The sequence below is a fragment of the Rhinopithecus roxellana genome, chromosome 8 (genome assembly GCF_007565055.1).
Source record: "Rhinopithecus roxellana isolate Shanxi Qingling chromosome 8, ASM756505v1, whole genome shotgun sequence".
In the NCBI taxonomy this organism is placed as follows: Eukaryota; Metazoa; Chordata; class Mammalia; order Primates; family Cercopithecidae; genus Rhinopithecus; species Rhinopithecus roxellana.
This window is the reverse complement of record NC_044556.1, coordinates 38150416-38166969: the sequence shown is the minus strand read 5'-3', so window position 1 is coordinate 38166969 and position 16554 is coordinate 38150416. Positions and strand designations below refer to the sequence as shown.

Here is a 16554-nt window from a genome sequence, read left to right as displayed (position 1 = left end):
TGATCCTCCCGCCTTGGCCTCCCAAAGTGCTGGGATTACAGGCGTGAGCCACCGCCCCCAGCCCTACAGCTATTTTTTTTTAATGAATTTCCTCCCTCATTAAATCACAAGATCCTTGGAGGTGACATGTGTCTTACACATTTTTGCTAACACAGTAGGTTCTCAATTAATAATTGCTCTCTTTCCATTGTAATATTTTACACTATCGTATTTCTGAATTGGCACAAGATCCAGAACCCTAGCCAGCTGTCATAATATTAAGAAGAAAATCTAATGTTTACTAAGCACTTACTGCATGCCAAGAACTGTGCCAAGCACTTTACATGCATTATTTCAGTTAAATCATCAAAACAGTCCCATTGAATAGATATTGGTGTTGTCCACTTTTTACACTGGAGTCACAACACAGGCTTGTGGACAAGTCAAAAATCCAGGTCTCTGATTCCAAGCCCTGTGCACTTAACAACTGGGCCATAGTATCCATGAGTCATTTATACTCATTCGAAGATGAGATCTACTTGGATCCACCCTGTCATTGCAGGGGTAACAGTAGTGCAATAAATACCTACAGGATACAATCTTTTAACAAGAGTAAAGCTATATTATAAATATCCTCTTCTTTCCTATTGAATTATGCATATTATTTACATAGAACTTTTTAGGCTGTGTGCAGCGGCTCATGCCTGTAATCCCAACAATTTGGGAGGCCAAAGTGGGAGGATCACTTGAGCCCAGGAGCTCAAGACTAGCCCTGGCAACAAAGCAAGACCCTGTCTTGACAAAACTTAGAAAATTAGCCAGGCGTGGTGCTGCAGGCCTGTATTCCCAGCTACTCAGGGGGCTGAAGTGGGAGGATTGCTTGAACCTGGGAGGTCAAGGCTTCAGTGAGCCGTGATTGTGCCACTGCACTGCAGCCTGGGCAAAGGAGTGAGATCAGGTCCCAAAACAAAACAAAACCTTAAGGACCTTAAAAGAACTTTTAAAAAACGTTTTTTTGTGATCAATAGAATCAGTGATGGTTAAAGCAAATCCTAATGTTTCTAGAAAGAATGAGCACTGACCAATGCCCAGAGGCTGAATATAACCAACCGATAAGAGACAACCCCATTCGCTAGGATGGATTATCTAAGAGGTAACTAACCAAATAAACAAAACCAGCAGAGAAACAGTTGTACATCAACAGGAGAAAATTGCAAACCTATTTGAAAAGTGTGTACTAGTTGTCTGGGAATTTAGGAGATATATTGACTCTGCTTTTTTTTCTCATGTATGTAACTCTTTGTCACTGTATTTGATGACAATTGCCTCTAACTCTTTGGCTTACAAGGCCCTTGAACTTGTGAAGTACTTGGACCAATCCACCCATTCATGCACAAGTATGCTGAGTGTCTCCAAGAAACTGCAAGATGCAAAAGAAGCACAAAACGGGGTCCTTCTTCTTATGGAGGAAAGAGTCACAATATAGAGACTATACACAACTCTAATGATTACACAATAAGTGCCAGAGTACTATGCCCTTGTGAGGGGTTTTTGGAGTTCCAGGGAGGAGAATGGAGTGAAAGATGAACTGGAGCTGGGCTCTGCAGCCAAGGGTGGCCAGGGCTGGCAGTGACCTGAGAATGCAGTGAGACTAGGCTGCAGGAGAGAAGGGAACATGTGAGCTGGAGATTTAGGGCCAAACAAAAGTGGAGGCAAGGCCAACCCAAATGTGAGAGGTAGACAGACTCCTGCCTGCCCCACTGGCCCAGCAGAGGCTCCTGGCTGCCATGTCAGGAGTCACCTAGAAGGTCCCAGAGTTTTACCACAGCCATTCTCCCCTTCCCAGTCTCATTGCTCTCTCAAGTGCTGCCAGCCCCGGCACCCTTGGCTCCCATGAAGGAGACTTGCTAGGACTGACGGCAGTGATGACAGAACTCGAGTGGGCAGACTTTGGGTCTTATCAGCATGGGATGCAAGAGTGATGGGAGTTCTGGAGGGATTTTGACTAAGGGTGCCAAAGAGGAGGTGGGAAAGTCTCAGCTAGGCATGGGATCCTGGCCCATGTGTTATTGCCTGCTCTGTCTCTCCATCTATAGCACAGGACAGTGATTGGCTGTGTTTATTTAACCAGGGAATCAGGAAAAAAGATTAGAGTTCATTTGAGATAGCACCTCCCACTCATAAATCTTCAAAAATCACATATAAATATCCATAAGATAACCAGAAGGCCATGCTTTACGTGCCTATGAGAGGCACACATTTGGATCTGCCTAAAACCAAATAAAACATGGTAGTGCATACCTAGGAGAGACCAGAGTTAAATTCTCTGTTTAATTCTCAGAGTTAATTTCTTATTTTGTGTCATTGGTTATTCTTACTATTATGAATACTTCTCTCCTATGCCAAAGGTAGAAGGGCTTAAAGAGCCAAGCAGTCAGAAGAGCAGTGTGTCATGTCACTTTGGATGTGCTGACAACCATTTATAGCAGTGTTTTTCAGTGTGTGGTTTGAGATCTGCTGTGTTAGAATAATGGGGTGTGGTAGCGTGGTTTATAAAAATGTAGATTCCTGAGCCCCACCCAGGTCTATTTTCTACTCTCTTGTGCTGAGGCCCAGGAAGCCCCACTTTAGTCCCTGAGTGATTCTTATGCACACTGAAGGTTAAGAACCACTGTCAGAGGCTCACGTACTAGGAGTAAGAAAACTTACCATACCGCAAAGCCATTAGGTCCCATCCTTACTGACTCTGAATGATATACAGGGGAACATTTAACTTAAGATTTTGACAGCACTAAATAGAACACAGGGGCTTATGCTGGAAACCAGAAAAGTCATTAAAAAATGGCCTTGTCTAATAGATTAAATGCAATAGAGTGTAGCCAAGTGACTTGCAGAAAGGTTGGTCTGTTTAGGCACTGCAGAAAGTCTTGAGATGAGTCATGCATAAACACTGATGATGCCTTTCATCCTAAGTTTTGCCTAGTTCCAGCCAAAATAAAATAAATAAGAGAAAACTGAATGAGGGGTGGGGGTGGGGATTGGCTCATTTGCTACCTGCCATTCCACACCCACCTCCCAGTCCCCAACCACCAGAGGTACTCCTTGGAGCTGCTCTTGGTTCTTCTGCTCACAATCCTTGCTCTTCAAGGGATGGAAATGGTTAGAAGCCAGAGAGAAAGAAAGAGCCTGGGAACAGATGAAAAAGTCTGGGAGGGGGCCGGGCGCGGTGGCTCAAGCCTGTAATCCCAGCACTTTGGGAGGCCGAGACGGGTGGATCACGAGGTCAGGAGATCGAGACCATCCTGGCTAACATGGTGAAACCCCGTCTCTACTAAAAAAATACAAAAAAACTAGCTGGGCGAGGTGGTGGGCGCCTGTAGTCCTGGCTACTCAGAAGGCTGAGGCAGGAGAATGGCGTAAACCCGGGAGACGGAGCTTGCAGTGAGCTGAGATCCGGCCACTGCACTCCAGCCTGGGCGACAGAGCGAGACTCCGTCTCAAAAAAAAAAAGTCTGGGAGGGAAGAATGAATATGCAAAGAAAAACCTCAAGATGTTCAGAAGAGGAGCTCTGAAGGAGAAGACACAGATACTGGGAACAATGAAAGGAAGACGTAAAAATGAAGAAGATATGAAATAAACAAACATAGAAAAGAAAGTAGAGGGATTCATAGTATGAGTTGTAGAGCCAAACAGACCCAGGGTCAAACCATCAAGAAGGCAATAAATCTTAAAGGTTTCTGGACCAAAAAATAGAACTGCAAAATACGCAAAGCAAAAACTGATAGAAGTGAAAGGAAAAATGAACGAACTTCTAAGATTGGGAAACAAACAAAAAATTTAAGAAAACAAGACGTTCTTATCACTCCTATTCAAAATTGTGCTAGAAGTTCTCACCAGTGCAGTAAGGAAACATAAATAAAATGGCATGCAGATTAAAAAGGAAGAAGTTATTTGCAAGTGACAAAATTGTCTACCTAGAAAAATCCCAAGGAATCTACAAAACAAAAACCTCTTAGAACGAATAAGTGAGTTTAGCATTAACATTAACAAATTAATTGCATATCTATATACTTGCAATAAACACATGGACATGAAAATTAAAAATACAATACCATTTACAGTAACTGAAATAATTTAACTGATTAGATATAAATCTAACAAAACTTGTGCAAGACTTGTAGGCTGAAAACTATGCAATGTTGATGAAAGAAACCAAAGAAGATCAAATAAATGGAGAGACATACCATATTCATGAATTGGAAGACTCAACATAGTAAATATGTCACTCTTCCCAAGTTGATACACAAGTTGATTGAATTGATTTAATGCAATTCCTACCAAAATTCTAGTAAGTTTTTTTGTATGGATAAACAAGATTATTCTGAAGTTTATACAAAAACGCTGAAGGACTAGTATAGCTAAAGCAATTTAGAAAAAAAAAAAGAATAAAGTGAAAAGAGATAGTCTACCTGCTTTCAGATATACTTGATCCTAGCTACTGCAATCAAGACTATGTGGTCTTGGCAGAGGAACAGACATATAGAGCAATGGAACAGAATCGAGAAACCACAAATAGACCCACATGAATATGCCAACCGATTTTTGACAAAGGAACAAAAGCAATTGAATGGATGAAAGACAGCCTTTTCACCAAAAAGTGTCAGAACAGTTGGACATCTATTGGCAAAAAAAGAAAAAGGAACCTCAACCTATTTTAAATTTGACTCAAAGTGAATCATGAACTTAAATGTAAAATGAAAAGCCATAAAACTTTTAGAAAAAAATAGGAGAATTCAGGATCTGAGGCTAGACAAAGAGTTCTTGGACTTAACATCAAAAGTACAATCCCTGAATGAAAAAAGTGATCAACTGGACTTCATCAAAATTGAAAATTTTTGTTCTGTGAAAGATCCTATTAAGAAGATGAAATGATTAGGATATTGAATGTTCTCAACACAAGAAAGTGATAAATATTTGAAATGATAGGTATGCTAATTACCCTGCTCACTATACGTTATATGAATCAAAACATCACTGTGTACCCTGTGGATATGTACAATTATTATTTGTCAAATAAAAAAAGAAGATGAAATGACACACATACAGCGTAAAAAAAAATGCTTGTAAACCATGTATCTGAAAAAGGACTGATATTAAAAAACTCTCAAAATTCAACAACCAAATAGCAATCCAGTTGAAAAATGAGCAAAAGATGTGAACAAGCATTTCATAGAAGAGAACATACATACAACAAATAAGCACATTAAAAAATGCTTAACATTATAAGCCATTAGGAAAATGCAAATTAAAACCACAATGAGATAGCACTACGTACCTGTCAGAATGACTAAAACGAAAAATGGTTATGCTACCAAGTCCTGACAAAGACGTGGAAAAACTGGATTATTCATACCTTGCTCATGGGAAGGTAAAATAATACAGCTACTCTGAAAAATAGTTTGGCAGCTTCTTTAAAAACTAAACATGTAACTACCACACAACCCAGCAATTGTACTATTAGACATTTATCTCAGAGAAATTAAGACTAATATTTAACTCAAAAACCTATACACAAAAGTTTATAGCAGCTCTCTTCATACTAGCCAATAACTGGGAACGACGCACATATCCTTTAATGAGTGAACGATTGAACAAACTGTGGTACATTCATATCATACATTGCACTCAGCAATAAAAAAAAAAACAGCATATTGATACATGCAACAACCTAGACAAATCTCTACATAATTATGCTGAGTGAAAAAGTCAGTCTCAAAAGGTTACATACTATATAATTCCATTTACACCACATTCTTGAAATGACAAAATTATAGGAATGGAGAACAAATTAGTGGTTGGGGATGGGGACACGAACCAGTGGGTGTGACCGTGAAGGGCAACAGAGGGATCCTTGTGGTGATGGAAATGTTCTGTATCTTAACTGTATCAATGTCAGTACCCAATTTGTGACATTGTACCTCCGTTTTGCAAGATGTTACTGTTGAGGGAAACTGGATAAAATGTACGAGATGTATTATTTTTCACAGCTACTGCATGTTAATCTACAATTATCTCTTTTTTAAAGTTCAACTAAAAAAAGTAGTATATTTCATGATCTGTCTGGTAGCATCTCCATTCCATTTCTGTTTCAAGTCCCTGTTCAAACAGATGGCAAGAATTAGGTCTCAGTCCTGAAGTAAGCAAGTATTCCCTACTTGCTCATCTCTGCATTTCAGGAAGCTTAACATAATGGCAATCTTGTGCTTGGTGTCATCATCTATGCTGGTGTCTACCCAGAGAAGTTTTCAGCTACCTGTCCATCTAGGACACTTCTGCATCCTCCTGGCCTTTGAAGTCGAACCCCTGACCCCCGATACTCTACAAGTCTTAGTGTGCTTCAGGGAACCTTGAGAGGACATCTCAGGTCTATTCACCCAATGGGCATTCCTGCTTCACAAGCCCAGGAGTCGGGGAATTGAGGGTAATGCTTGGATATTGAGGACACAGGCCTCCTTTTTTCTTAGGTCCTCTTGTGTTCCCACTCTACCCCTGCTACATTTGGCAGCTAGAGAAAGGCTCAGGGTCCCTTGTCAGGCACCTATGCTTCCTTCCTGATTCTTCTTTCTCCTGATCCAGGTTTTATCTACTCCGAGGGCAGAAACTGGTATGTGACAGTGGGTATACTCTTCCAAATTTTCTGTCTTAGGTCTGCTCCTCAGATTTTCCCTCCTTGATTCTCAGCATTCTCCTGAATCATCCTTCTCCTGAAGGGGCAACAGTACATTTCCTCTGCTGCTTCTTGACTTGGTCACATAGTAACAGAAAGTATAGAGGAAAACCCTTCTGTTGATACATGACGATAGTAATTCTGTAATATTTTCTACCATCTTTCTGCCCTTAGCACACTCATCTTTCCATCTGTTTCTTCAGCTTGTGGCCCAGGTCCTTGAACATAAAGCTATAGGCTTTGTGATGGTGGATGCCAAGAAAGAAGCCAAGCTTGCCAAGAAACTGGGTAAGTGTGATTTTTGAGATACTGTATGTGGGAAAGAAAGGAATGTGTCTTGCAAAAGGAAAAGTCTAGCTGCAATTATTCTTGCATAAGCAGACTCTCTTTTAAAATATATAAAATGATCCTGCGTACCTTCATCTTTGGTTGGAGAAGGGTTTCATGAAAGTAAATATAGGCCTGAATTGAATAATTTCACATTAATCATGTAAGAGATTGTTGTATCAGTACAATGAGGAGGGTTTCTTCCTGGAGAAACTGACGCTAAAGAGTTAAGTTTTTATTTTCAGCTTCTAAAGCAAGCTAAAAGGCCAGCTTCTCTTAGCTCACCACTGTGGTGATCTCTCTGAGAGAGTTAAAAATTCTCTTCTTTCATCACATATTATTTCATTGCCTTGCAGCTGAAGCAGCCAACAAAAGATAGCATTAATAGTAATAATGCCAGTGTAACAGTGCTTTTTAAATTTAAGGCTAAACCCCAGCTGGGCATTATCACCAAGGATGAGAGGGAGGACATAGGTGAGGTACGGTTAAGTGACCGCACTATGGAAGTTGTACGCTCTCTAGTGTCGATATGTCAGGCTTAAGTACAGTGCACTTTAAGATTCACAATTCTGTAATCCCAAAGAGAGAGAATATAGGTAGCTCCTCTGGTTTTCTTTTTCTTTCTTTCTTTTCTTTTCTTTTCTTTTTTTTTTTTTTTTTTGAGACATGGTCTCACTTTGTCACCCAGGTTGGAGTGCAGTAGTATGATCTCGGCTCACTGCAACCTCTGCCTCCTGGATTTAAGCGATTCTTGTGCCTCAGCCTCTTGAGTAGCTGAGATTACAGTCACACGCCACCACGCTCAGTTCATTTTTTTGTATTTTTAGAAGAGACAGGGTTTCACCATATTGGCCAGGCTGGTGTTGAACTCCTGACCTCGAATGATCTGCCCACCTTGGCCTCCCAAAATGTTGGGATTACAGGGGTGAGCCACACCTCCTGGTCTGCTCCTCTGATTTTCAAACACTGACACACATGTACTGCCCATTTGGCTTTTTCTCCATGACCAGTGAAGAATGGCTATTAAAAAAAATAGCAGGTTATAAAATAGGATCTTTGAAGAAAGATTAATTGGATTTGGAGTGGTAAGTACAGAAAAAAGAGATTAGTCGTGGTTCAATAAATACCTTCAGGTACATAAAAGTCCATTATCTTGGAAAATTACAGACAACTGTTTTCTATTTTATTTTCAAGCAAATCAGTCTTTTTTGAAAAAAGATTTAAATTATAGGAAACTATTTAGGTTAGACACAAGGAAGAATTCATGACTATAAAATTATGATGAGTTATTAAGAATGTCTGGGCACTTGGGGAGGCCAAGGACAGAGGATTGTTTGAGCCCAGGAGTTTGAGACCAGCTTGGGCAACATAGTGAAACCTCATCTCTATAAAAAATTTAAAAATTAGCTGGGCGTGGTGGCGTGTGCATGTAGTGCCAGCTACTTGGGAGGCTGGGATGAGAGGATGGCTTGAGCCAGGGAGGTCAAGATTGCTGTGACTTCTACCTGCATGACTGCACCACTGCACTCCAGCCTGGGCAACAAAGTGAGATTCTGTCTCAAAATAAATGAATGAATGAGTAAATAAATAAATAAAAATAAAGAATGCCTGAGATACCTCTTTCCCTGGAGACATATTAAGGGATATTTTTCTCCCTTGAGTATGGGAGCAAAATATGTTGAACTCTTTCCCTAGAGTCAAAAACAGTTTAACGGCTGGGCGCGGTGGCTCACGCCTATAATTCCAGCACTTTGGGAGGCTGAGGCAGGCGGATCACAAGGTCAGGATATGGTGACCATCCTGGCTAACACAGTGAAACCCCGTCTCTACTAAAAATACAAAAAATTAGCCAGGCGTGGTGGTGGGCACCTGTAGTCGCAGCTACTTGGGAGGCTGAGGCAGGAGAATGGCGTGAACCCAGGAGGCAGAGCTTGTGGTGAGCTGAGATCGTGCCACTGCACTCCAGCCTGGGAGACAGAGCAAGACTCCGTCTCAAAACACACAAACAACAACAGTTTAATGAGTTCTGCCTCCTTCCCCAGCAGTCTCTTGATTCCTCTTCTGCCTTCCCATTGGTTTAGTGAGAAGCTGAATTTGGGAGAATTCCCAGCAAATTTAGTGAGAGAAAAAAACTAGTGTCCCAGTGATCTAAAACTTTTGGGTGGACAAACTGAGCAAGTATACATAAAAATAGATGAGGAAAGGATATGATGGGGCTTGATACACCGAAACAAGCTCGGTTTGGAAGAGTTGGGGCAGGTTCCTTCTGGTTATTTGACCCTTTGGGGTTTACAGGACAGAGGTATTTTGTGAACCTGCTCCTTCATCTTCATTCCTTTTCCATTTGCCTTATTTTGACCTCTATCAAGTTGTGCCTGAACAGTTGCAGTAGCCTTCCTACTGTGGTTTTGCTCAAGACAGAATCCAACAGCAGGACACTGGCTGATGTTCCCTAGGGCACCTTTTGAAATCGGCCATCATTGATATCAAGAAAATCTGGCAGGGCCAGACACAGTGTCTCATGCTTGTAATATATATATATATATTATATTACAAGCATGTAATTAGGTATATAATATATTATATATATTATATAATATATATAATGTATGATTTTTCATATATATAGAATATATAATTGTTCATATATATGTGTGTATATATATGTATATACAAAAAATTAGCCTGCATGGTAGCACATGCCTGTAGTCTTAGCTATTCAGGAGGCTGAGGCAGGAGCCATGATCATGGCCCTGCACTCCAGCCTGGATGACAGAGGGAAACCTTGTCTCAAAAAACAAACAACCAAAAAGAATACCTGTCACACTGCTCCTTTTGATTTACAAATGGTGCCTCCACCATTTCCCACCTATGTGCCAAAGGCTCCTTACACCTCATGGATGCCTTGGGACACAGCAGGCGGCAGTCCAGCCTTCCTGTCCCTGGAGGTTCTGCAGAAGAGTTCATTTGGAGAAAACTTTCTCCAACTAATAGAGTTTTAAAACAGTCTAAAGAATTAAGGATGCCATGCAATTGGACTAAATGCCAGCTTTGGCTATTTAACATTCCTAAGGAGGAAAATGCATTTTTCCAACAAGCGTTTGTTAAGGTACACAGCATCAGACCAAGGGTGCTAAAGGGCAGCAAAGTAAGAAGATGCTGAGCCTGTCCTTGCAACATCTACTGGCCAACTGGATAACGAAGATGTGTGGGATTCAACTGGAACAGCAAAGCAAGCTGTCCATCCTGGTCACATACATTAATGGGTTGCTGATGTGCACAGGCTCTGTACAAGGCACTGGGATACCAAGAAGACAATGATCCTACCCTCAGAGAACTCACTGTGATAGTGAAGACCTGTAAATTGAGCTGAAGAAAGATCAATAATGGCATGAGCTCAGTGAGATTGAAGTGACCTTTCTTAAGAAAAATGAATCCTAAGCTGAGACCTGAAGAAGCTAACCAAGATGGAGGTCATTCCAGGCTTGGGGAACAGGGAATACATAAGTCTAGAGAATAACGCTCAGTGACTTTTCCTTTACTCACCTTTCCATATAAGCACGTGGCCAGGAAGCAAAGGGAGTTGCACAAGGGACAAGAAAGCAGTTTTCAAAGGAGTACAGGTCTACCCAAGGGAGAATGAAAGGGATAGATTTGGAACCAGATTTTGGAGGGACTTTAACGCAAGGCTAAGGGGTCAGGTGGGCAGTGGTCATCTTCAATAAGGAGAATGACATGGGATCAGCTGTACCTTTGGAAAATTAAAGCAGTGGTGGGGTGGAGAATAGACTTTTCTCTTAAGTCAAAATCCAGCTGGAATTGTTCTTGACCATTTCCAATTAAATGTCCACTTCAGGAGCTCTTCTAAAGTGTTATTTCAAGGCAACTGCTTCTTGGGTTAATGCTAGTTCCACTAATCCTGACCCCACTGTCACCCAGAAACCCTGAGCCAGACCTCAGCCAATGCAAAGGCTCTTCCTATGTCAGGATGACCTTCTCTGTGGGCCTCTTTGTTTCTTACAGGTTTTGATGAAGAAGGAAGCCTGTATGTTCTTAAGGGTGATCGCACAATAGAGTTTGATGGCGAGTTTGCAGCTGACGTCTTGGTGGAGTTCCTCTTGGATGTAAGCATGTATACATGGTGACGCTGCATAGAGCTGCCTCTGCTCAAATATAGGGAGAGGTAGAACCCCAAAGAACAGACAAGCTGGAGAACCTGGCCTCGTCTGTGACAGGTTTTTCAGGATTCACAAAAAAACTAAGGAGCACCTATATTGCACTCTACCGGGAAGCTGATCTTTAAGTCACCCTAGAAACTGTTGAGGGCAATGTAGTAATAATATGCTAATTCTCTTACCAGTTATACGTAGACATCTATTGAAATCTCCTTGGTTTTGCTCCACTGCTGCTGAAGAGGAGCTGGGGAATGTGGGGAGAGAGGGGGCTAAGCAGCCACCTGAAGAGAGAGGAGGGATGGGAGTACCAATCAGCCAGGTCACCCTGAGTTAGCTACCCTCAGAGCAACATAGAGAAGTGGCAGAGCTAAAGATACCCCCAATATCACACTCATTTTCAACCATGGACATAGCACACCCTCACATCCACATACTCAGACAAACAGAGGAACAAACACTATAAAAATATTTCATCCATAGGTAAACTCACACTTTCAGTAACCACTGTGAAGTTCAATGCTTTGAACACACATTCTTGCACAGATAAAGAACCTAGTGTTGAGCATCCATGCTGACGATTCCTTATCTACCAGCCAGTACCCAGTGGTCTATCATTCTTTCTCTACAGTGTCAAAAACCAGAGGGAAGGTCAGAAGTAGGTTGGAAGCTACCTCTTACCAAAAAAGGTGCCATCTCATGACCGACCGTGCTTGGCCATCTCATTGACTCACATCCACAAGTCCTAAAAAAGTTGAGGGGGTGACAGAACAACTCTGGGACAGCATGGTTCTGCCCCAGCTTTATCAGCTAGGAGGAGGCTTTTGGAAATAAGACTCTAACTGCTTCAAACAATAAACAATGTGATTGACTTACCTAAGTAGAAGGCTCCTGTTAGGGGAGACTTCAAGAGTTGATCAAATCCAGACACTGACTCCATTTTTCTCTGTAAATCACAGATAAGTGTGTCTTCAGTATGTTGCCTGTGTCCTCAAGCTGACTATTCTGAAGTTAGCTATAAGAAGGCCAGCAGCAGGAACAAATACATCACATTTCCTCCTTCATATTTCATGACAGAAAAACAAATTTGGCTTCCCATTGCCCTTTTAAGAGTAAATAACTTTTCCCAAAGCCTTCAGCAAATCTGTTCTAATTGGGCCAGTTATTTGCCCATTCCTGAATTAATAACTGGCAAGGGAAGTTATGAAATTCACCTAAATGTCCATCAGCAGATGAATGTGGTATATGGCCGGGCGCAGTGGCTCATGCCTGTAATCCCAGCACTTTGAGAGGCCAAGGCGGGTGGGTCACGAGGTCAGGAAATTGAGACCATCTTGTCTAACATGGTGAAACCCCGTCTCTACTAAAAATACAACAACAACAAAAAAAAATTAGCCAGGTGTGGTGGTAGGCGCCTGTAGTCCCAACTACTGGGGAGGCTGAGGCAGGAGAATGGCGTGAACCCGGAAGGTGGAGCTTGCAGTGAGCCTAGATCGCACCACTGCACTCCAGCCTGACTGACAGAGCAAGACTCTGTCTCAAAAAAAAAAAAAAAGAAAAGAAAAGAAAGAAAAGAAAATGTGGTGTGGTGTATATAAACACAAAGAAATACTATTCAGCTTTTTTTTTAAAAAAAAAAGAAAGAAATATCATTTGCAACTATACAGATGGAATTGGAGAACATTATGCTAAGTGAAATAAGCTAGGCACAGAAATACTAATACCACATGTTCTCACTTATTATATGTGGAATCTAGAACACAAGAACTCAAAGAAGCAGAGAGTAGTTACCAGAGGCTGGAAGGGGGCCAGGGGTGGTGAGAATGGAGAGATGATGGTCAAAAGGTGCAAAGCCTCAATTAGATAGGAAGAATAAGATTTTCTTCTTTGACATATATTGTACAGCATGGTAATACAGTGAATAATATGTATTACACATTTCAAAATCACTAAAAGAGTAAATTTCAAATGTTCTCACCACAAAAAATGATGAGTATTTGAGGTGATGGATAAGTTAATTAGGTGATTTAATTATTTCACGTATTTATAGATCATCACAACACTTTATATCCAATAAATACATACAATTATAATTTGTCAATCGACAATTAAAAATAAATGTTTTTTAAAACTGGCAAAAGGAATAGGTTGCCCCCACCAATCATCTCACTGAGTTAAGGTCTGTTTCTCAGAAAGTACTGCTGGTATGCTCACTGCAGGACTGTGGGGAGAATGGAATAGATATTTGAAGCACCAACCACAAAGTCCGCTACAACTTCCCTCCAATGCACTCTGTTTCCCCAGTGAAGAAGGAAATCTCTTGTTTGAACATCTGTGTGTGTGTGTGTGTGTGTGTGTGGCATTTCAGCTAATTGAAGACCCAGTGGAGATCATCAGCAGCAAACTGGAAGTCCAAGCCTTCGAACGCATTGAGGACCACATCAAACTCATCGGCTTTTTCAAGAGCGAGGACTCAGAATGTAAGTTGTCTGCCAACCCCAGCCTATGAGTCTAAAAGCTAGATTCCAAACAAGCTATGTCAGTTTACCCCAAAGGAGGATGGGTCTTCAGCATCTCCTTTGCTGGTAGAATGGAGGTTAGAATCCTTCCTGAGCCTAACACAGTGGAGTACATGTGCAAACATTGTACAAAACAGCCAGGAAAACTGAAAGAATATTAATGTGGGGACAGGTCCTCTGGTTTTAAAGCAGACTGAGTGTTCTACAAAAGAGAGAAAAACCCTTCTCCACTTTTCCTGCCTACCCACCTCCCAGTCGGATTTTTTCCTACAATGGGACAAGCAATGGGCTGTCTCCCTGGCATTGGCAGCTCCTATGGTCACCAGCTGGAGAGCTTTGCAGTCAATTGGAAAGCATGAGTGGAAAATCAGGGTAGGAATGGGCTTTGCAGCAGCTACAGAATGTGAAAAATCACTGGCCAAGCACACAGCTGACCACCAAGGCTGCCTGTCATAGTGCAGCCACACCCTTGGGCATATTCCCTTTGAAAGCTTTGTGACCAGGTTTTGGGTGGACACAGGACCTATGATAACATCACCACAGCCCGTATAGGGATGAGACGGTGGTGGGATGAGTCAGGAAGAGCAGGGAGAAGGGACCAGGAGGTGTAAGCACTTGAGTACTGTACTTATTTAAAAACTGCTTTGGCAACATGGCCCCAGTGAGGTAGGCTTTTTTCTGGTATCTCAGCCTTGGAGAGAGGAAAAGCATCAGAGGGGGTGAGCATAACTCTGGTAACATTCATACAAGTAGGAAGTGCAAATGTGGGCTGCTTATGACTATTTCTGGGAACCCCAAGATATTCTGAAATTGTTTGCAAACCCATTTCTTTAAACAGTCTGCCCCCTAGCATCCTTAGTCACCTCATCAACAACCCTTTCCTTTTCTGTCTCCCATGTCCCAACTTAACCCTCTTTTCATTTGCTTCATTAAAACCTGCATTTACTGTGCTTAAAATGAAAGTGCTAGAGGGAGGTGGCTAACCAGGGAGATTTGCCCCAGTTCTTCTTTAGGCAATTTTATTTTAGTTCGTACATTTCCATGTCAGTCCTGACTACTCTGGGGTGCTTCTCCTGCCCCTTCCTTTTCAGTTCCTCTGTCTCAATTTGTTTCCATCTTTATGTTCCTCTATCCTCTTCATCCATGTAGCTCAGGATGGCAGATAAGAGGGAAGCAAAACCAAGGTTAGGATAAAGAGCACACCTTTCAATACCCTTGGCGTCTTCCCCCGCCTAGATGAATCATCATAATAACATTATTTAATTAACACATTTCATATGCCAGGGCCTATGCTAGGAGCTTATATGGATGCCTTAATTTCATTCTCACAACAAGCCTGTGAGGTGGTTATCATTATTCTCTGCATGTTAATGACGATGAAAGGATGGAACAGAAAGGTGCAATTAACTTGCCCATTATCACATGGCTAGTATAGTGTACAAAGTAATATGAAATATATTACATATTGCATTGTAAAAAAATTTCCAATTTAAAAAAAAATTTGAATATGAATCTTATGCTTGCCTCAAGAATATAGCTTTTTTTTTTGAGACCTAGTTTTACTCTGTTGCCCAGGCTGGAGTGCAGTGGCATGATCTTGGCTCGCTGCAACCTCTGCCTCCCGTGTTCAAGTGATTCTCCTGCCTCAGTCTCCTGAGTAGCTGAGATTACAGGTGCCCGCTACCATGCCTGGCTAATTTTAGTATTTTTAGTAGAGACGGGGTTTCACCATGTTGGCCAGGCTGATCTCGAACTCCTGACCTCAGGTGATCCACCAGCCTCGGCCACCCAAAGTGCTGGGATTACAGGCATGAGCCACCGCGCCCGGACTGCTCTTTCTTTGACTGATGAGCATTCTTTTTTTGCCATTGGACATAATTCAGATAATTCCATCTCTAAAGTGTCCTTCAAGGGCACTTAGTTCAATCTGACAGCTATTGCTTTTATTTTCATTGACAAATATAATGTTCATATTTCTTATAATAATTTGAATGAATTTGAAAGGATTACAAATCCTAATTAAATTTTTATATCATCAATATTTCAAAATAATAATGAAGCTTTTCCTTAGGAATACATAGATATTGCTCTACTGATCTTAATAATCATTCTTAAAATTTAATAAAATTGCTAGTGAATCATTTTAACCTTTTTTTAAGGTTGATTTTTTTTTAAATTTATAGACTTTGTTAGTACATTACATATTTCAAGTAATCCTTGCAATTTTCAATTATGTACATTCAGGTAGGTGTTTAGCAAGGTCTAGCCTTTTTGAAACCAATAATGATTCCTCAAAATATTTTCAAAGTAAGTATAATTCATAGCATATTTTAAAATCTACTTTTTAGCTGATAAACTCTTTGTAAAATTCTTGCCCAGTTAGCCCACTTTAGGATGAAAGAGCAGGGAGAGGTCTCCTGAACCCATTTCTTCACCAAAAGCTATAAAGAGAAGGAGTTATACAGGTTTGAATGTTATTGGAGTCACTTTTTAAAAATAACAACTTTTTTGTGGAATGCAGATTCACAAGCAAACCTTTATATGATGACCTTTTTCTCTGAATAAATATTATTTGAATCTCAAGATTTTCAGAAAGAACTTGATGCAAAGCCTTTACACTTCCTTGTCATTGTAGCTGCACTATCAATACATGAACTTGGACATTCAAAATCTGACTTCAGAGTTTACACACTTAACTGTGTATTGAATTTATACACTACAACGTTTATACATTTAATTGTGTACACTTATCTTGCGCAGTGCTTTCAGAATCTATTTTGACATGTTTATCTACTTCTTTGAATGTTTCATCCTCAACAACTTGGTTTG

The 16554-nt window shown here is 40.9% G+C and overlaps 1 protein-coding gene across 2 annotated transcripts in view; it reads left to right on the top strand.

Moving 5' to 3' along the window:
* The window catches only part of CASQ2 (calsequestrin 2), a 69830-nt gene that overhangs the window by 17613 nt on the left and 35663 nt on the right, over nt 1-16554 (top strand). For both annotated transcript variants that reach the window (XR_004058974.1, XM_010367910.2), the window contains exons 2-4: nt 6911-6995; nt 11058-11158; nt 13575-13686. Coding sequence is in view for 1 of the 2 variants with exons in the window: in XM_010367910.2 (XP_010366212.1) it covers nt 6911-6995; nt 11058-11158; nt 13575-13686 (298 nt within the window). In the remaining variant the exon portion in view is untranslated. The remainder of the gene's footprint in view (nt 1-6910; nt 6996-11057; nt 11159-13574; nt 13687-16554) is intronic.